Source organism: Orbicella faveolata, unplaced genomic scaffold (assembly GCF_042242905.1).
Source record: "Orbicella faveolata isolate gen_17 unplaced genomic scaffold, um_ofav_v1 contig_27, whole genome shotgun sequence".
Classification (NCBI taxonomy): domain Eukaryota; kingdom Metazoa; phylum Cnidaria; class Anthozoa; order Scleractinia; family Merulinidae; genus Orbicella; species Orbicella faveolata.
The window spans coordinates 1,465,001-1,486,371 of record NW_028301555.1 but is presented as its reverse complement, the minus strand read 5'-3'; the positions used below and the strand labels follow the sequence as shown (position 1 = coordinate 1,486,371).

The 21,371-nt window shown below is 39.4% G+C and overlaps 2 protein-coding genes and 1 pseudogene across 3 annotated transcripts; 1 reads left to right on the top strand and 2 right to left on the bottom strand.

The window, feature by feature from the left end:
• Positions 1 to 1,340: 1,340 nt before the first annotated feature.
• Positions 1,341 to 8,612, top strand: LOC110045898 (transcription factor Jun-like). Its single transcript, XM_020751554.2, has one exon. It carries the CDS (start codon positions 4,117 to 4,119, stop codon positions 5,206 to 5,208), a length of 1,092 nt encoding a protein of 363 aa, XP_020607213.1. The 5' UTR covers positions 1,341 to 4,116; the 3' UTR covers positions 5,209 to 8,612.
• A 2,689-nt stretch (positions 8,613 to 11,301) lies between these two features.
• On the bottom strand, positions 11,302 to 19,614 carry LOC110045890 (uncharacterized). 2 transcript variants are annotated; one of them, XM_089296833.1, is made up of 9 exons: positions 19,366 to 19,614; positions 18,365 to 18,398; positions 17,586 to 17,991; positions 16,129 to 16,907; positions 15,085 to 15,384; positions 14,352 to 14,561; positions 13,766 to 13,975; positions 12,920 to 13,160; positions 11,302 to 12,189 (listed from the first exon to the last, which is right to left on the bottom strand). In XM_089296833.1, the coding sequence occupies exons 1-8, from the start codon at positions 19,405 to 19,407 to the stop codon at positions 12,943 to 12,945; spliced, it is 2,199 nt and encodes a 732-aa protein (XP_089152959.1). In that variant the 5' UTR covers positions 19,408 to 19,614; the 3' UTR covers positions 11,302 to 12,189; positions 12,920 to 12,942. The 2 variants fall into 2 exon arrangements, with proteins under 2 accessions (XP_089152959.1, XP_020607173.2); XM_020751514.2 differs by having other exon boundaries at positions 11,302 to 13,160.
• Positions 19,615 to 20,435: 821 nt separating this feature from the next.
• Positions 20,436 to 21,371, bottom strand: part of LOC149107087 (uncharacterized) — a 943-nt pseudogene continuing 7 nt past the window's right edge.

The following is a 21,371-nucleotide window of genomic DNA, read 5'->3' as shown; positions in this document are numbered from 1 at the left end:
TTAAACCCTTTCACCCTTTGGGGGACGTAGGTCCTTAAGGAAGTCTCTCCATCCCCCTGTCTTGTGACTGTCTCTCCAACTGTTGCCAGTTGAAGCCTGCCTCCCTCATCTCCCCCTCCATTGACCATCGCCAGCTGTTCCATGGCCTGCCTCTCTTCCGCTTATCCTGTGGGCTCCATCTCAAGGCCTGCTAGGTGGTATTGGTATTTGGTTTGCGCAAAGTGTGACCCAGCCAACCCCGGCGTCTTCTCTTGATCTGCAATTCCATTTTCTCTCTTTCTGTTCATACCACATTACTACATCCAAAGTCTCCCACAGGACAATAACCTGGAATCACCTTAGTTTTAAAATTGAGTGTGTAGACTACTAAAATTATTCATTTTTAAGCTGTCGCGGAAAAAAAAATGAAGTTAGTCACAAGTAACTCAAAAATTCTATTAATAACGCGAGAGGGTTTATTTTGTACACTCTGCGTTTTTAATGGGAGGGAAAGGTGGTGCGTATAATCGGACGAAATTTTGAGTTTCAAAAACAGTGAAGTTTATATTTGGAAAGAATCTTAGAGTCATATAAGAGCAACCTACACAATGTTGACCACGATGATCAACTACACTGTAATCATAATGACATAAAACCGACGGTTATCAAATGATTTTAAACGGATATCAACAGCTTTACAGCAAAGGTGTTAACCTTTGGTAGAAATTTACTGGTTTTTTGAGGAACTAAATCTTAACGTAACTATGGGCTTACATCAGGAGGACGTGAAAGCTTTTTGCAGTTTTAAGCAATGCAATAGGAGTGAAAGTGATCATTAACACTTTCTCTCACTCGGTACGGGTACAATTACATGTAACATCTTGTTCTGTCCAGAACAGTGAACCGGTCTCTCAGTATCAAAGTTAGGTGGCAAAAGTAAGATATAAATCCAGCAGAGGACAGTGTGTAACTTAGGGTATTTTTACTCCATCTTACCCCCTGGGTGGGATGCTAGTCCATCGCAAGATTACCCTCGAGCATTTTATATTCGCCGGTACCCCGTTTATACACCTGGGTGGAGTGAGACACTGTGAGAGCAAAGTGTATTGCCCAAGAACACAACACTATGTCCCCAGCCAGGGCTAGAAACCGGAAGACACGATGAAGAATCCTGTGCACAAACTATTGGGCCACAGCACCTCTGGGCGGGTGACATTACGGACACCAATTTGTTTGTTTTCAGAGAAAATGGCTTTCACACTCCACTTACTTGTCAGCAGAGAAGAACAGAGAGAAACTTGTAAAAGAAAGAGAAAAATATTAATCTTTTCGCACACAAACACCAGTAGACAAACAAAACAGTCGATTGATTGAAATTTACCTGGCATATTTTTTAATAGAATTAATAATGTTGGACTATCGCCAAAAGTCTCTTCGCCTTCAGATCCAGGTTTGTCGATTTCTTTACTTACTTCAAAGTTTCCAATAGAGCGTGTACAAATCATCTTAAATTTACTGTATGGCGTTTGATTATCGACTGTTCAGAGCTCCTCCGCCAAAAGGCGGTATGATACTCAAAAAGTGTAGGAACGAGATTGTGTGCAAGGACCAAGAGACGGCAACGAATGGTAGGCTCTAACTAATAATAGGCTATTTCCGAGTTACCTTATGCCTCTGTTTATAAACGAGTCCTCATGCAAAGGCTTTCATGTGAAATGAGTTTGATTTGCATGAAAATGAATTAAGCTGCAGCAGGAACCATTTTCATATGAATGTTTTCGTCCGAAGACTCGTTTTGACACAGAGGTCAGAAATGGCCTATTGATCCTCGATTCGGTAGTCAAGATAACTACTACTCACAAGAAAACACCAAATCTAAAACATAACAGGTTAGATTTGGTTGTTTTGAAAACAAGTCGTCAACCGGAAAATTGTCCATTAAAGTGTTTAAATCCAGTAAATAAACGTCGATAACGTCGGCTTGTTGGGGAATTGCTGCTTATGAAAAATTGATTCCTGTAAATTGTAGTTAGTTTCCTACATCATGAGTCAGACAAAAGATCTTAGAATCGTATCCATCAATACTTTAAAAATTCTCGCCATACATGTGCCTATACACATTACATTTCTAATCATCTTAATTACAGCAATTCTCTTTACTAAGGGAATAATCTAACGAAATCACAGACGGGAAGGTTTATTTTTCCAGTCACTTTGTTTCATTAACCAAGTCGACTAAGTCATGGGAATTGTAAAAAGAAAGAAAACATTTTTAATTACACCAAAAGGAAAATATAATTAAACACCAGTTAAACTTTGAGAACCCGATTATTATTATTCTGGAAAAATAAAATAATTTACCTAGCTGTTTTGTACAGTTGCATGAATGGCCTTTTACATCTAACCGGTAAGAAGTCATTCCTTTAAGGAACGTTTAAAATCATTAAAAAAAAAGGGTTGTTGCAGTTTCTAAATACGTTTACCTCTACAAACACCGGTGTCTTTATTTACGATTAAACAGGTAAACGGTGTTTATTTGTCAACTTAATTCTTCTTTTCTTTAAAAATCGCTCGCTACGTAGGTCCTCAATGATACATAAAAGTTACGTGAAATTAAAACGAAATTGTTGACCTGTTAAGTTTTTCAGTGTTTTCGACTCTATTCAATCAAATTAGTGATAGGTAGTTCCCAAATTGTCCAACAGATGAAAAAGCTGAGCAAAAACTGATCAGTAGCTGAATCTTGAATAAAAGGTGTACTGAGAGAGTTAAAAAAAGTCTCCATTTAGCTATAAGATCATGCTCTAAAGAAAAAGAAAATTGGATTGACGACGAGTAAACCGCTAATTTTTTTTTCCAATAAATTCTCCATTGTTTAAGTATGGTGGACACGATTTCCCTGTTGAGTCACATATTGACCCATTGAGATTGCTTTGGGTACCTTCCGAAAGAAACTAATTAGTTTCAAAAGTTAAGTAAAAACGACATAGGGAAAATAGAAGTCGGTGAATCAATTTTAAGGACGGTTTCTCTACGGATGTTGAAACACTATTTGAAAACAAAATTTAAGAGATCATCAGTTTAGACAGAAAACAATATGTTTACATTGTATCAGCGTAAATCTTGCCTCCGACAGTAATTTTCTAGCATATTTCAGTACGTCTTAAATAAATCCTATAACCAAAAACAGGAGTTAAATTTCCTTTCCAGAAAGCAATCCCTATTAGCCATGACCCCATTGACGAACAGCAACAAAAATAGTCTCACTTTGCCAATTAAGGTTAGAAAAAGTAAAAAAGTAATGAAATTTAAAAAGTACTGGAATTTTTGAGTATATATATGTAGGTATGTATATAAAGTTTTCTAACGTTCTCGGATTTTTTAAGAAAGGCGGCAACGAAAGCCCAACCTTTTCTTTTTTGAACTAAGGCGCCATTACAAAATCTGAGGCTTGATTTTCAAAGGGTATACAACAAAAGAGAAAACGTCGATTATTTTTTAAACTAAATCGCATAGACTGACATACAGACCGAACGGAGGAGGAATCACGGGCGGGTTAATCAGAAACAGCTTGACGTTTAAAATGTCAAGGGGCATCTCCAGCGGCTTAAAAATTTACAACATTTATCATGTTTATGGCGTACGCGACATGCTACCACAAGACAAGTAGAGTGACCAATGAAGCGTGCGACGGCGCATTTATTCCGAAACGGTGGCAAAACCGCTTTAAGATTCGCGCCCTTTTTGGCAAGGCGTGAATCGCACGTCTTGCCACCCGCGATTTTTTCCCGCGTCTCAGTTAGGTCATATTACATAATAACCAAATATCAGGTGGTGCTATTGACTTTCGCACAAAACATCAATTTCAACCAACCAGGGGTAAGTATACTGTCGCCATGACAACTGAGGAAGGGACCAGATGGAGTCTCAACATGACATCAATCCGTTGGCATGGCATTACTCACTGGTCAGGAACGAGGCGTTTGTTAAACTGCCTCCCGCCGATTTCTACCCCGGCGGCCCGAGGGTGGAACAAGCCAAACAAAAACCAACCATCCATGTTAGTTTCCTTGGGCGACAGGACCAAACTCGCAATGTGAAGGAGTTGAAAGGAAAGCGTGACGTAGAGTAGTTTAGATGGAGGAAGCGAGCGATACACCCTTTTATCAGGATGAAGGGATTTCATCGCACATTATTTCGCCGTATCTCTTCGACAAGTCGACCTTGCACTTGAATTTACAACCTTTGGCGGAGGATCCCAAAATTGGAGATTTAAAAAAGCATGCAACGCCCTCAGAGCTCCGCTCGCCCGATCTGGGTCTGCTTAAGTTGGGTTCGCCCGAACTGGAAAAAATGATCATGTCTTTGCAGGGAAATGTCACGGCGGGACCGAACCCTAGCTCACTCTTTAACTCGAACGTTCACGCAACGGTTCACACGGATCACGATCCCGAACCGTATTCACGTGGATTCACTGATGCGTTGCAAGACCTTCACGATCGACAGATCACAAGAGAATCTTCCCTTATAGATTTAGCAGACAATGCGCCGGAGTCTGCGGACCCATTTCTGGGGCATACCACGGTAGGAAATGCATCGTTTTTGGCGACGGTACCTGCGTCCACTTTACGGTCTTCTGCGGACGGGGTTGTTTATTCTTCAAACACTTCGCGTGTGGAGGCAAGCGATTTCTTTGCGAACAACGGAAGCGCCTACTCCGCTACGGTAAAAGGAGGTACAATTTATCCTTATTCTACCTCTACTGCGCCGAGTTACACGACCTTATACTCGTATCCATCGGAAAATGCCCCGTATTCTGCCTATCATGATTTTAATATGGAAAACTCGGCGACTCTGCGGGCTTTTGCGTCGTATAATAGCGCGCTCGCGCAGGAAAAACCGGAATTGTCTGGTTACAAACTGGAAAATCAAGCACAGATGGTTTCGGAACACGGAGCTTTACAACCTATTGATCTGGAAGTCCAAGAGATCGTTAAACGCGAAAGAAAAAAGCAGAGGAACAGAATCGCCTCGTCTAAGTGCCGGAAAAGAAAGCTGGAGCGTGAAGCGAGGTTGGAAACAAGAGTTAAAGAACTGAAAGAGAGGAATATTGAATTGAATGCTGTTGCGAACGCGCTCAAACAGCAAGTCTGTGATTTAAAACAGAGAGTCATGGATCATGTGAATGAAGGTTGCCAAATTATGCTCGCTCACCAATCCCAAATGTAGCCTACAGGTAACTTTATTGATTGTCAGGTAGGTGTTAAAATAACAGTTGTTGACATGCGAGCTAGACAGCCGTAAAATCACCGTATCAATCAAATACAAACTTCGCGGGTACGTCTTTTAAATTTAAGGCTCGCGGGAACATTTTAAGGCTCCTTCTCGCTGCCTTCGGTTAAAGTAATATCATTGATAAATATGTTTTCTCTTTTCTTGCAATGGAACAGATTTAATAACTGTCAAGTTGCTTTAATTGGAGAATTACCTCATCAGAGAAGTATATATAAAGAAATTCACTGTAAATAAGCTACTTCACGAAACGAATAATTTTAGATTTCCACTGGAAAGATTAAGAAGTATATTCCAGCATTATAAGCTTGGTTTAGATTGATCCTTTATCCATAGGATAATTCTTCAGCAGTTGCGATATGTGACGGTCTTATTCTAACGCTTTTGCGCATGCGCAAAATAGAACACTTTCCGCTTAGCCGCAACGAAGACTCAAGGGAGCCAAAATGGTTTTCCTACAGTGTGATGATAGGTCATTTTCGAAATTTTTGATGTCTTAATTACTTTTGAGGCTTACTGTAATCGGTTAAGTGAAGTATTTGAAGTTATTTCATCTGAGCCTATGGCCGGGCCACGTTGATATTTTAATATTGTATTTCATCTATTATGTTTCCTCTTCCTGTAAGCCCCGTATAGGAAAAGAATCGTAAACAAGCACGTAGCCTCGAACAGTATTGCGTGCCATTTTTTCTCTCTCTTTTTCTTCTCTCCAGAACTTGCTGCTATTTGTCATGGTCATGGAGCTTCTCCTCATATGAGCAATAGAGAATTTCATAGGGAAGAAAACAATATTTCGATTATTTTTCTTTTCGTTTAGCACTTAACGAAAGGAATTGGACTCAAAACAAATTACTCTTTTACCCCGCAATTAGTTATCATCGCCCACAGAGGGGGATTCTTTAAAACAAAAGATTCCTCGTATAAGATCGACTAAACGACATCTTGACAAAGAAACATTTTCCTCCTTTGAGTCTTAGTACTAATAACGTGCCACGCCGTTGTGACTCTCGATATAGTTTTGAATTCATTTTTGACATTATCTTGGTTTATGTATTTTGGTTTATTTATGCTTGACCAATCTCGGTAGGCTTTTGTACATTATGCTATACAAACATTTATGAAGCATTTCAGAGAGGTAAAGCCTTAAAATAAGCTAGTTTTTAAGTGACTTTTGACGGACAACTAGCATGTAAGCCGCCGACTCTCCGCCTGTGTTCAAAGGAAGAAAGGAAAAAGGAAAATGAATTACCCCCTTTTTTCTTTCTTCATGCAACCTGACATCTTAACATTTACACGTTTTAGAGAATATTATTGATAAAAGTGTGGAGGTTTTTCTAGAAAGAGAGTCAAAAATCTAATTTTATTTTAGTTCTCCTGACTAATTGAGAACCTGCAGAGGATTGCAGAGAGATAAGAAATGACATTGTTCTTATGCTTTCTCAGGAACAGTGTATGAAACGCTGAAAACAACAATCCCATGTTTAACGAGCTTTGTTTTTGGCATCTTAGAGACATTTTCTTGAATAATGCAATAAATATTTTAGGCAGAGGGAAGAGGAAAGCCGAAAACCAAAGTATGATGTACAAAAGTTTACTGTTATTCAACAATTTATCAAAGACAACGGAGTGGCGACGCAACAGCATAAACGGTCGCTGATATTTTCTTATTGAGATTTTCGTCCGGGTAGAAAATTTGCACATAATTTATTTTTGCTACGATTGTAAATAAATTTCAAACGTTTATTTTTGTGTTGGTTTGAATTACTAGCTGATAGAAAAGCTCTTTGCTTATAGAATTATTTTTCCTAACAATTCTCTTGTTGAGAAATTAAGAATAAATTTGTGTTGAAATTCCGCAACAAAAGGGTTTAACTATTTAAACGTGTAATGTAGAGCATTTTAAGGAGTTACCATACGGTATTTTAAGTCAGTTTTTGATGTACAGCATTGCTTTCAATTTGAAGAAAGCTAAAAATAGTCTTCTATGGTAGGAAACCACCAAAGGAGGAGCTATCAACGGAAAATAAGGAGGGTTGAGAGGAAGGAAGCCGGGGGGGGGGGGAATTTCCATAAAGAAAGGACGGGGATGCTCGTGGGAAATTTTGAACAAAAAAATTCCTAAGAAGTACCAAGATCCTTTTTGGGGGCGTTGCTTGAAATGTTTTTCACCCCTAAGAGGTACCAATTTTAATACAACACATTGTGTCCTGTCGCAAAGGCTCCCGCTGTGGACCCTCTGAGGCTGACCACAGTAAGAAGTCACCAAAACCGCATTTTAACCCCTTAAGGGTACAACGAGCACCCCCGTTCTATGGGAGTCACCCCGCCCCCGGGGGAGGAAGATCAAGAGATATCTAAAAAAATAGGCCAGTGGCTTCAAGATGCGCCTTCCTTGAAGTAACCACTTTAAATTTCATACACCCTATTGATATTGAAGATCTAGCGAGGATTCTTAGGCAAATGAGGCACAAATTACAGTTTTGTTTGAAAATCTTATTCAGATTCTAATAACTGTAATTTAAAGGAAAAAAGTGTTTCTCATGCCGGCATGGAAAGTACCTTGCGCAAATTTACGACGCAATTTTTTTCATGCTAACAAGATGGGATGTAAAACTGTTATGTTAAACTGTTAACAAAACCCTACTGCAAATAGTTAAGTAGGAGGGATAGCGTACGAGAAATAGTATCATGTAAAACAGTTTAAGACTACATTAGCTTATATTGCATGCTTGATGTAATGCTCTATTATGCATGTGTAAGGTTATTTTAATAGAAACTCGCTCTCATATATCATTGGTTAAAAGATAATCGAATTTTTTGTATTTCATACACTTAGTAAATATTCCCAGTATACTCAAAATCGGACAATATATATCAAATTATATCACATGTCCTTTAAGTCACATTATTAACCGCAAGAAGTTATTTTAGGATGCGTTCCTATGGAGTGATCTGGATCAGGAGTTATGATCCATGATTGGTCGCAGTGAATCAAAGAAAGCAAAGACTCCACTCTAGACAAGGATTCATCGTTTCCTTTGATTCACCAAGATCCAAGTGATTTTGGTAAATCCTGATCCAGATCATCCTAAAGGAACACACTATAATAGACATATATAGACCAGAGAGCTTTTTACATAGGGTAAGCCTTGCTTTGATTTTACTTTAGATTTAGGGTGTTAGAAATCCTAAGCATCTATCTAAAATGTTTACCTTAAAGCCATCAATTAACTAAATAGGTAGTGAAATGCTAGCATTTCTGTAAAATTGTGGCTATGGAATAACTGCAATTGTAACAAAAAGTCAATGGTATCAATAAAAAATCAGGCTTGAATGAGAAATGTATGTTATCAATCTAACTCAATCTAGTGGAGTCTCTTAACTCTGCTTATCCCGCTATTTACGGAGGTTGAACCTCAGCAAAACCGGGTCACTCTTCCCCTTCTGGGTTCAACCTCTATCTAAAGGAGAAGGGAACGTTCAGGGACTGGACTCAGTCAGTGTGCCAATAAGTAGTAAGTCGCACGAGGATGCCACCCCCCTCCACCCTCCAGCCCGTTTCTAATATATCCCCTCAGGTCGATGGTAGACAATAAAATTCCAAACATAACACATGATTATTGTGGGAGTAACTTTATATAGTGCTTTAAACTTCCGTTTAGAGTTATCCTCACGCTAAATTGAATTGATTCAAATACGGAGCTTTTCGGAAAGGTGTTAGACACGGTGCAAGATTTAGCTACATAAATGTTCTGCTTGCATTTTTACGTCCGTTGTTCGTTAGTAGAAAATGAAAGGCATATTTCCTATTTTGCGCTCCACTCAGAAAGAAGAGAAGCATTCGTTTTAACAATAAATAACAAATTCATTTTTTTTGTTTTTTCCTCTTCTATCCCAAAAAGAAAAACACACATCTGTCAGTAAGTCAAATCAAAGAACGTACACGCTTCAACGCAAATCTCTCAAACTAAAAGATGAGTATCCAAAAAAGTTTCGGAGCCTTAACATTTGAATCAACTATCTATTACATTTAAGAGTTAATTCGTATTCTTTCGGCATATTTTGCCGAAAGCTCTTTAAAGTTTTGAAAGAAAAGCTTAAGAGGAAATTTTCTATCGAAGTAACTCGAAAGAATTTAGAAACCTATCCTTGATAAACTTCGACGGCAAACATATATAGACTTTTTAATTGAAGCTAAGTTTCTTCAAAATCCTGTAAAGATTTGTTTCGACCTCTACAGAGACGAATAAACAGTTTTGAGAAGGCTAAACGCCAACTAACTTACCTAAATAATTGTGGTCGAGACAGCAGCAAAAATGTAGAAATTTTCAAAAATGATACGACTTTTTTAATTTTCACAAACATGTTTCGACGGTACATCCGTCATCGTCAGTGTAACGGTTATGAAAGTTGACAATGATTTAAAACGTGTCTGTTACAAATCATACGTTACATTGCGTTGGAAAACAATACGCTAGAAAGATCCTCTCCCTGACAGGCTCTGTACGCGCATCGTGTACAAATTTTCTTATGCAAGCTGTTATGCTTGTTACGTTGGCGAAACAAGCCGACATTTCTCCACGCGCGTGCACGAGCACTTGTCATCGGACAGATCTTCTCACGTTTATAAGCACTTGCAGGCTTCAGAGTCGTACCGTACCTCATGTAACTTAGACTGCTTCAAGATCTTAGACTCTGCACCTACCAAGTACCAAGTTAAGCTTAAGGAGTCATGTACATCAAGTGGGAAAAGCCTGACCTTAATCAACAGGTCAATCACATCAATTTGACGCTTTCCCTATAGCTGCACGCGCACGCGCATCTTTTAATTCCGTTAACTTCGAAATTTATCTAACGTATTGTTTTCCAACGCAATGTAACGTATGATTTGTAACAGGCACGTTTTAAATCACTGTAAACTTTCATAACCGTCACACTGACGATGACGGATGTACCGTCGAAGCATGTTTGTGAAAATTAAAAAAGTCGTATTATTTTTGAAAATTTCTAAATAATTGTCTTTTCAAGGCGATGTCAAAGCATTTGGTGTTTTTCCATAAATTTTGAATAGTTCAAGGTTATTTCCACAATAACCTTATCTTCTCCTTCCTTCATATGAAATAACAAACGACAGAAAATTCCAGGAAAAGAAAAATAGAGAAACTTCAAGCACACTGCGTTGAAAGTCTGTCTCTTACTTCCAACTGCAGCAATGTTTTTTCTCTCCACTTCGAGTTGCTTAGTAACCGTCGATTCCATGGTAACAGATGACGTCAATGACGTATGAAACGACGCAAGGCAAACGTCACGCAATTTCAATCCGAATCACACACTCGTCGATTGGCTGGCATGTAAATTCTAATAACCTTTTTATTTCTTTTACAAATAACATTTTCTTAATCAAATCCAACCTAAAACCTTCTAGTAATAAAACGTTTTTTCCGCTCAATTTTTTTAGTTCAATCTCTTTCATGGTCGGACGGATTACGTGACACACACCTTTGGAAGTGGAGGTGTCTTGTTGAGATCCAGGAGATCGTTGTGGCCGCATGTTATTTCGTTATTTTGCTCTTTATTAAAGCCACACTGCAACTTCCAGACTTGTAATGAGCTTCCTCAGTTGATGCGAACGTCGCAGTTTGTGGACTCACTCGTACAGGCCAATTCACAAGCGAAGAGGCGCACTTCAACAGAATAACCGAGGCATTATTTCTTCTCGCAATTAAATTTGAGCCTTGCGGAGCGCGTAAATCGACCTTTCGCTCTCTTTTTTAGTTGTGCATTCGTCTCAAAAGCTATGCGAGATCGGCTTCTGCTTGTCATTAAAGCTGGAATAATAAACAACCAATCAAAAGAGACATACACCGAAGGTGAGTCGAAATCAGAATGGAACTTCTTACCATGAAATACCTGCCTCAACCTCGGGCGATTATTTTCCGCTGAACATGTATTTAAGGTGCAAAAATGAGTTTGGGTACGAGAAACAGATGAACCGCGCGGGGAATGAAAGGCAATGAGAAGCTAAAAGTCTGTTTTTCACCAGCGCTAATTTTCTGCTGTTTAATTTTGTCTTGTTTTACACCAAAACTAATCAAATTTTATCCTGAACCCAAAGTAAGTTGATGGTTAAAAGAAACAAGAACCTAATACGCACAAAGAACCATTTACATTTTCTTCCCCAATATTCAACATTATCATTTTACAATACCTTTCCCATTTATTTATATTTTTATTCATTTACTTCTTTATCTGTTTCCTTTTTTTGTTGTTTTTTTTATAAATATATGCGGCGTTTACTATAATATTTCAATTATTTTTACTGAGAAATGTTAATTTAGCTATATCCTATTTTCATTTTTATATGTCTAATAAACTCACTAGTATAGCACTCTTATAGCTAAACGTATTTACACAATAAATTTGTATTTTATCTTATTCTATTTGCTTGTTTGCTTGTTTATTTCTTTGTTCATTGATCCATCTATTTTTCATTTCTTCATTTGTTTAGTTATCTATCTATTTGTTCGGTTGGTCGGTTGCTTTATTATTTCGATTGATAGATCTGTATTCTTCAACCAGTGACTTCTTAGAGTGCATGTCAGTAATTCCTACACTTGTCTTAAAACGACTCACCACCGTTTGTGACACATTTGTAAAAATAAATGATATTCAATCATCTTATCTTATCTTTTCTGCAACATTAAAAATACGTGAATTGAAGTGGTCTCTTTAAAACAAGCTAAAAATAAAATTTGAATCTGACTTATGTGAAGTGAAATATAAAAATATATTTCTCTTAGCTAGAATTACTTTCCACAGCCATAATGAAACATTAACAATTACCGTGAAATATTTTGTTAAGGCTTTAAGACATTCTGAAAACCACTCCAGTAAGTAAACTACTTTTTCCTTCCCGGCCTGTTGAGGAAAATCGTCAGGATTAAGAGGCAATTTCCATTTCAGTGGCGTAAAAGTGTCGTTAGTGTCTCTCAGTTGTTTAAACTTTATAGATCATTGAACTGAAAGCCCAAAAATGAGAGAGTAAACTATGTAAAATTTATAATACTAGAACTACTCGTGCAGTGAACTGTTACGCACTTATTTAGGCCCCGTTCACTCTACTTCGGAAAAATTTGAAAACGCAGCTTTATTTCTACGGTTGAGCTTACCGTCCACACCGAAAATCCGTTCCGAAAACGTAGCTTTCCGAAAACGCTCTTCAAACGAGAGGAATTTGAACTGACACTGGCTGTGCGTTTTAGTGCGGACAGAAAAGGATGACGCTACAATAACACTGGGATTTCCCTGCCAGAGTTTTCCTCAAAAGCAAATCTAAAATGGCCGCTGATTGATAGGTTTTCAAATTTCTCCGGCGAAATGTGGATGGAAAACATTTGATGCGCTTTCGGTGAGAAAACGCCGTTTACAATGTTCTCCGGTGTAATGGGGAAAGGGCCTAATTCAGTTGGCTTGTCTAACAAATCTACCATGTATCCCCTGACAGGTGATAAGTATGAGAGCTAGTTATTAAAAAGAAAAAAAAAACATATCTAATACAACGAATTCGCGAGTTAGGTTCAATGCAAAACCATTGCGCCACCACAGCTGACCATGTTCGTAAAAGCTGAGAACCTTCTTCGATACCAACCTTGCTGTGACGAGTGAAGAAACCTAGCTCATTTCACACGCCCAGTTCATTTCACAACATTCACCCGGAACACGTTTGACCTTCAGCAGTGGATTGATACAGGTATGCGGCACAGGAGGGGGCCCTGGGCACTGCCTATTGTGAAGGAAGCCATTTCTGCATTCCATGACTACTGCGCATGACGCATCTGTGAGTTTCTCTCCGTGCGATAACTTGAGACCGTCGTATGCACAACTTTTGTCTGAAGGAAATAAAACTTGGTGTCGGTATTCACGTAATATATCAAACACGAAAGACCGTGTTTGACCGCATTTCGAAACAACGAGAAGAGAGTTGGAAATACGACGCGTAGCGGAGTATTTTTTGACGAACTTCGAGATGTTTGAAAATATGGTCGACAGTGTCGAGTGTTTGATATATCTTCTAAATCGAAACAAGAGATAAGAAGAAAATGGAGAAATAAAATCGTAAAACTGTATGCTGGTTAAGATCAGTTATCCAAGCACCTTCTCAGTCATAATTTCCTTTCCTTAAAGTGGATGAATTATTAATGAGTTTGAGAAGTATGGCGTATGGGTAACCGAGGGTGAAAGTGCCGGAGGCGTTCGAAGCAATTTAGGGAAAGTATGGACTGCTCTTGTCAAGAGGTTTGTACCTTTAGACGGTAGCCTTAAACGATAAAACTTTAAATAAAATTTTATGACTTCAGACCAGATTTTACCCCTCCTAGCTTACCGCGTTTTGTTTTGTTTTGGAGGTCTTGATTCCCCTATAACATCCCTAAAATGACTCCATATTCTATTAAATATACCACTACAAGATCAATGATGAATTATTCTCAGTTACCTGAACAAACCCACAGCTTTTTACAGCATTTTCCAGGCACATTGATAGTCTTCAACTTGGGTCGTGCACAGTCCTTTGGCTTTTCTGGTATTTTAGGACAGTACTCCATGTTTAAATGGCCACTGTAACAGCTTACAACTCCGGTACATAGTGGATCGCTCAGTTTATAGCCATGCTTGATAACACGGTTGTTAAAAATACAGTGCCTTGCTAAAATTCAAAGAGATGAAAAAAAGCGATAAGAAAAGACCTGTTTTTCTTATGAGTATGTTATTAAAAATAAATCACTAGCAACTACAAAACAAACTAGACGTACGGAAACTGGAAGTTAATAAGAGTGACGAAAAAGCCATTCTCGTCCATACATCCATAGCCCCGCTACACCTTAAGAGTAAAACTTGGGTCTGGAGACGAGAATAAGTAACAGCGAACGTTTGGCTATCGCCTCCAGATTCCTCGCGCTTTTTGGCATTTCGTTTCACGTTCCACAAGAAAAACTAGGCAGTTGTTTTTGCACAATTACGCTGAATTGGAATATTCATATTAAGCCGTCTGGCAATAAAGTTATTCTCATTAAACTTATTACCTTTGCACTTCCATTTCATGTGACAGCATTTTCCACTCCGGTGTTTTACGATCAGTCGTGGTCGGGCACAGTCGTCAGGTTTCGGTGGAATACCCGAGCATTTTTTTACAGTAGCGATGCCATCTTTACATCGAACGACGCCCCCACATAATTCACCACTCCACTGCTCGTTGTTTCTCAGTGTGAGATTTCCGTACCGACAGTGAAACTCTAAAAAACAAAAACCGTTGGTTTCTTTCAGTTAAGAACTGAACCCATATAATATAAAATAAGGGAAAATTTCGTTTTCCTCCAACTTAATTTGGACAACTCTTAAAGGCGCAGGTGCCGATATGGATCCTGCTCCGAGCCAGTTACATTTTCGGGGAACGTTCAAGCTGGTGTGAAAATTCTTGCAAGTTCACATTGCTAATGAGAACAATTCTATGATATCTCCTTCCATTTTCTCTCGACATTTATCTCTATCGTTAGGGACTTCTTCAAGATGTGAGCGATTGGGGCGCAAGCCATCTTAGATTTCAACGATAGAGGGGGCCCATAAGACGACATTGAAACACTGAAAAAGGTATTGAAAGGTATAACGTGACTTCCCCGCGAACATGACGCAAAGAATGTGGCGCGGTTTGAACACTAACTGTCCTAACCAACTGAATGAAAATAAATACTTTGACACTTCAATGAAATTACTTATTTTTTTTATTGTTATTTTGTTGAGCTAGTGTAGGTCTCATACCTTGGTTCTTCTCAATGTCTCCTCTCTTTTGTCCTTTAGTAATAAACCCGAGTTGCGAGAAGACGAAATGTGGATGAGGAACCGGAATGGCCTCACAGAGCTCCTTGCTGAAACAAGCCACTCCATAACACCGCCCGTCAATCAACAATGCCACGTCACACGGGTGTCTACTGCAACACCGCTGAAGACATGCGTGCATGCTTGCGGTCTCACCTAAGGTCTGGAAGTGACCAGCTCGGGTACCTCCTTTTAATGAATGTCCGGCTAAAATCTTGTCCGAATGACACATTTGCGATGAAGCTAATACGAAGGTGCAATAAAAACAAGAGATGATGTTAAATAAAATACAGTAAAATTCTGGTAATAAATTTTGGAACTATTCTTATTCAAAGTATATTTTTAATGGAGAGGACTCGTTCTTATTTGAAGGAGTTTTGGTTTTCTAAAATCATGGTTGAACTTATTACATAGGAAATATTTTGCGTCTTTCAACGTTGAAGCACCGGCGTACGAATGAAAAAAATGTCTACATACGAGCCAAGTGGCTCATCAGGCGGGAGCCTATTCCGATTTGTGTAGCATGAAGCCACTAGGAGTATTTCTACTTCCCCCTGGATGGAATGCTAGTCCATCGCAGGATTACCCCCACCCCCACCCCCCAAGAATTAAATTCCTAAACTGGAACCTATTTATACACCTGAGTGGAGAGAGGCACTGTGAGAGTTAAGTGTCTTGCCCAAAAACACAACACAGTGTCCCCGGCCAGGGCTCGAACCCGAACAGTCGATTTGGAGCCAACGCACTAATCATGAGGCCACCGGCATGTGAATACTGCATAGCAAAACTCTTTAAACAGAACGACATAGCATGACATAATATAAAAACACAAGTTATAAATAGTCATATTATGCTCCAGCTAAAATTACCCATGATAGACGGACTTCTTCTCGCCTTAGTTTGATAGCACAGTCAGCATCTTCATTTGCAAATGTTTTCCAAAAATCAATATCTACGCTATTTCTAATATTGTGTGACATACTGCACCTTTGATGACAGGCATTTTGTGAACGACTTTTAAATGGTTTTCTACCACATGTGGGTGCGTGACATGTCCTGTCAGATGCTTATGACGAAGTCTGTTTTTTGCCAAGTGTGACACTTTGGAAACCCTGATACGCGCTTTCTCAATGTTCTTCTTGTGAATTTTCGCGTCTTGAACATGGGATGAATGTTCAGTTTTGTCTTTAGAACTTTTTTCTTCCTTAGCTTTTTCTTTGTTTAGTGATTTTTCTTTATACGCCTTTGTTTTCGAATCCTTGCTTTTCATTTCGACTTTGCTTTTGCTTTTACTAGTAGCTGACTTTTTCTTTGGATCATCGTCCACTTCTTCCACCTTGTCATTAGGATGTAAATGTGTTTCTTTGTGCAATGATTCGCTCTTGTTTGCTATGTCCTTTCCTGAGGTGGAATTACTAATTTGGGGTACATTTTGGGGGTGTGGCTTTGGAACGGGGTGTTCCTGTTCATGATACACCCCTGTTTCGGCACTCCCCTGGACAAAGCCAGTGGATGATCCAGATTCCTGACCTGAATTTTCCTCATCATTCTTGCGTTCAAATTTTTCTTCCCGTTCCGCGTCCTTAGATTCGTCCACCATCATTTTAATCAAGTTCCTCGGCTTCTCACGCGGGTTACTCATGGTTGCATTTTCTTCTGCGATGTGTTTATTTTCCTTCTCATCTAAATCACCACTACCACTTGCTTCCTCTTTGTCTACCGAAGCATCTTCGTCAGTGTCATCTTCCTTGTCTGAAACACGTTGTCTGCTAGGCAGAAGGATTTTGTTTTAATTTCAGAGACATTTTCATTAAACTGTAATATACTGTAAACCGTTAAGACATTGCCCTCCACTGATGAAACCGTGATCCAAAAAAAGAATTGCTTTACATGGTTAAGGTTTTTTTATTAATCTTACTCAATAAATACAACAGAAAGCGTGAAACGTTGACCTTTGTTTTAATTGACTGGCGATTAATTTATTGTGAGATTGTCTGACGGAACTAGAGAATGGTGAGGCTGATGGTATTGGACCTGTAAGTCACCAGGGGAAAGACGGACGGAATACTTAAGGTGCTCACAAGTTTAGAAACCTCTCATGACCCGATGGACGCTAATGGACAGACAGAATGGCGCACAGACGAGCTGACTGTTTGATCGACCGAATAACACGTTCCGTGAACTTCACGGAATTACTGAGTGATCAACTAAATAACCGACCGACCGATCCAACGACCGCCCTGACCACCGACCAACGAGTTGACTGACCGACCGACTAACCAACTGAATAAATGACGGACGGAGGAACGGGCGGGTGTGCGGACAGACAGACGGACAGACGGACGGATAAACAGACAGACAACCACACAGACAATCGATGCACTGACCAACTGACTTGAAGCCTGCTTAATACAGCAAAGAACTAAATGACTGGTATCTATCACCTTGCATACACTCGTTCTCCCCTGACTTCCCCACTTCCGCTTCCACTGCTACTACTTTCATCGTCATCGGACGAGCCTGACTCATCTGTACTCTCACTATCCTCCTCCGTCTTCGATGGCTGCTGCTGCCCGACAGCTTTGACATGCCTCTGATGAATTTCATCTTTCTTATGAAGCATCGATGAATCAGGATCGTTAAGACTCGTCAGCGGGCTATCGCTCCTGTCGTCCTCATCTTTGTCTTCATCATATCCTTCGTCTCCGATATCGTCATCATCATTATCATCATCTTCATTGTCATCTTCATGGATATAGGACCGCTTGGTGCGTTGATACTCCATGGGGTCGTCGTACATCGAGTTGCCATCCGAGTTACTTAAAAGAACGATATCTGGAGCAATGTCGCCTGCAAAAACAACAATGAAGAGGGTTTCAAACCTGAGATGGCTGCTCTTCTATGTAAATTGAATCAGTCTGTGGGATGGCTGTCTTGTTCAGTGCTTTGCGTGAGCAGTGAGCGGCGAGCAGTCTCAAAGGGCAACACAATTCCCAAACAAGACAGCATCGCAAAACGCAAACGGTAGCTTGCTTGAACCTCACTGCCAACAATAAAATCATCGGATCATCGCTATCGGGAGTGGGAGGGAGCGATTATTTAAAAAAACGGCACTTAATGGAGAGTGCCTATTAGATGGGGGTGCTGACACTCAGATTTGTAAGACTAAACTGATAAGTTGCATCCACTTGTTCCTAGAATTTAAAAATAATGACCGACTTACCTTTCACATGCAAAAGGCCAAGAGCAAATAAAACCTAAAGAGGAGATGCCAAAGATCTGTTAATAACTATGGACGGTTACAATTTTTGACCGATGAGTCTCACGAGAGTTCGTCAACCTTTCCCTGGTTATGTAAGTGCAGCTGTCTAATCGTTAGTCGGTGTTGTACTTGGCATCGACTTGTCCAGTGCCAGTTTTACCCTGACTGAGGAGTGTGCCTCTCTCTCGAGCTCAACCCAAGAATGTGAATTGATACCAAGGTATCCATGACAAATTATTGACCACTCCCTAGCCACTTAGGGCCAATGGAAACTGACAAACAATGAAACAAATAAGGTAGAAGTATCTTAATATGGTTAAAAACCCCAGCTGAGAGGAGGCAGAATGGTTAGCTATTTGCAGGCGTGGTCGAGGAGTTGAACTCGGGACTACCAAAAACAACACTAAACAACACTAGCAATTGGTCAGAACGGGACGTGAACCCACGACCGTCGGCAGGATTTTAAGTCCGGCGTCCTAACCAGGTTTAACCACTCGGCCGCTGCGCTGTCTTCTCTATTGTTTGGGCAGCTTGCAAAATCGGTTTTGAGTGATACCTACGAATACTGTGCAGTTCTTTTATATCGCACTATTTTTTATGTTTATCGTCTTGTTAAAAGGTGGTTCTAACTTTTTAAAAGTCCAGAAATAAAACCCCAGTGGGTAGCTATTCAAAAGAAAGCTATTGGGCAGCATTTTCATGTGGAACTGTTTATTTCTCGACTCTTCGCAAACTGAAATTCTCCATTTTTCCAGCCTTGAACTATGAGAGTAAAAGAATCGCTATAAAGGTTGTTGTGATGGTACAACTTTCTCACTGACGAAGAGAAATGTCTCGGTTACGACTAACGTTTTGCTCAGTTAAATGACAGAAACTTGTCATAAAATCGACGTTATTCTTAACACGGAAACTTCAGCAACAATGTTAACGTTTAGCGTTAAATGAATTGTATTCTGACTTACTGTGGTAAGAAAAATTGCAAAGCGGAATCCCAAGGTTGACATCTTCAACTTCGAAATCTTGTCTGCTCGCTCCTCCTTCAATGTTAAAATGCCAGTTTTACAACAACTGCGATGCCATTAGTGAAACAGACCAAAATGTCCAATTCCTGGCTTTGTCCGATGAGCTAAAAAATATTAAATTTCGTTTCGTAAACAATACACGTCAAAAAGAGATTATCGGGTTAAGATCAAAAGGTAAAAGAGCATGTGCTCTTCAAAGCGCACGCGCACCTGTTACTTGGAAGGCCGTATCACCGGTTAATACCGGTAGCTAACAGGTGCTTGAACACTTGAATCTACCGACCCGCAGTGCAACATGAATCAACAAAACAAAGTTATTCGACAATTTCTTTATTTTAAATTAGCAAGGTCACCCGCGGGTAATCTAGAACTGTCAGTTATAATTATGAAACATAATCTCGTTCCCAGTCCTCTTTTGGGCGACGCTTAGGAAAATGACCCGAGAGTATACATTACATTCCTGTGTAAACATGGGGGGCTCCGAATTCCACGATTAATGCCCACACGTAAAGTTACGTTATTATGCGAATTCTACTTTTGCTCAGCTCACTGTTGAAAAAGAAAGCAGTTGCTTCAATTTCACTGTATTTTCCCAGCGCAGCGTGAAGAAAATTCATGAGACTATCAAAACGAGTAATCAAGGGTATTTTGATAAATGATAGGTACTCAAGCTCCCGCCGGCGAGTTATGAGCCTCGCAACATGTCAGCAGTGTTTTTCGTCCCCAGAGCCTCCGTTTCTTTTGGTCACGTGGTCGCTCGTCAACGACAATTTCGGACGCGAAGTACTGGGGACGAGAACGTGTTTGGCCCGCTAAAATGAAGCAATTTTTGAGTTATTTTTTTTCATGGTCTGCGTGTCGGTATGTTATGGACGGGTCAATGGATGAGTGAGTGAGTGAGTGAGTATAGTATAGTCTAGTATATCTTTATTGCGCCTTACTCGCCAAAGGGAGGTATTGGTCTGTTTACAATAAAGGTTTAACATTAACTAGTACAATAAGAAATAAAATTCACTTGATTCTTTTATAATTCAAATAAAATTAAATAAAAATTATAATGCTCATTTCGTTTGTAAGTTGAGAATCTCTTTTCTTCTTTTAAACATTACGTTGATATATTTACCTATTATTTTTGATGTAACTCTATTATCAGCTCTAAGTAAGTACTTAGTTCTCTCGTTATCGCTCAGATTTGCGTAAAGTGCATCTTTGTTTGAAATGTTAGAATGGAGCTCAACTCTTATGGTAGCGTACCCCTGGCAATACATCAAGAAATGCTGTTCGTGTTCTACGCAATTTTCTTTACATACTAAGCATGTTCTTTCCTCTACTGGGATTGATGCTCCTTTATTTTCATATTTTCCAGTTTGTATTCGTAATGCGTGACATCCTAACCTAAGCTTTGTCAGGCTAATTCTGTGTGCTGAGTTTGTAACCGTTTTCAGGTAATTTTCAAATTGATAACTCTTTTTAACTTCCCGGCTTGTGCGTAAATTTTTCCCTTGAAGTTGTTGATGAACTGTTCTTAGTCTCAAGCCAGTTTTGTGAATACTGATTTCTAAGATTTTTGTTTATTTTTAATCGACCGTTCTTGATGTGTTGCCGTGTTACTGGTTCTGTTGATTCTGTTACTTGATACCCCCTAGTGATCTCTTCATTAATTGTAACATCAAAGAAAGGTGTAGAAGTTGTTGCATATTGAAATGCTTCACGTAACAAAACGTTGCTACAAGAATGCTTCAATCTTTGCCAATAGCTAAAGATTGAGGCTTTTATATCAATGCTTAAAGGGTACCTCCCAAGCTCTGCCCTGCAGGCAATATTTTCTGTATACCATGGGATGTTTAGTGTTTGTTTACAGAACTTAATGTGGACTTGTTCAATTGTGCTTTTATCAAAATGCGTTCTGTATGACAATAGTTCTGGTCCCCAAATTTCACATGCAT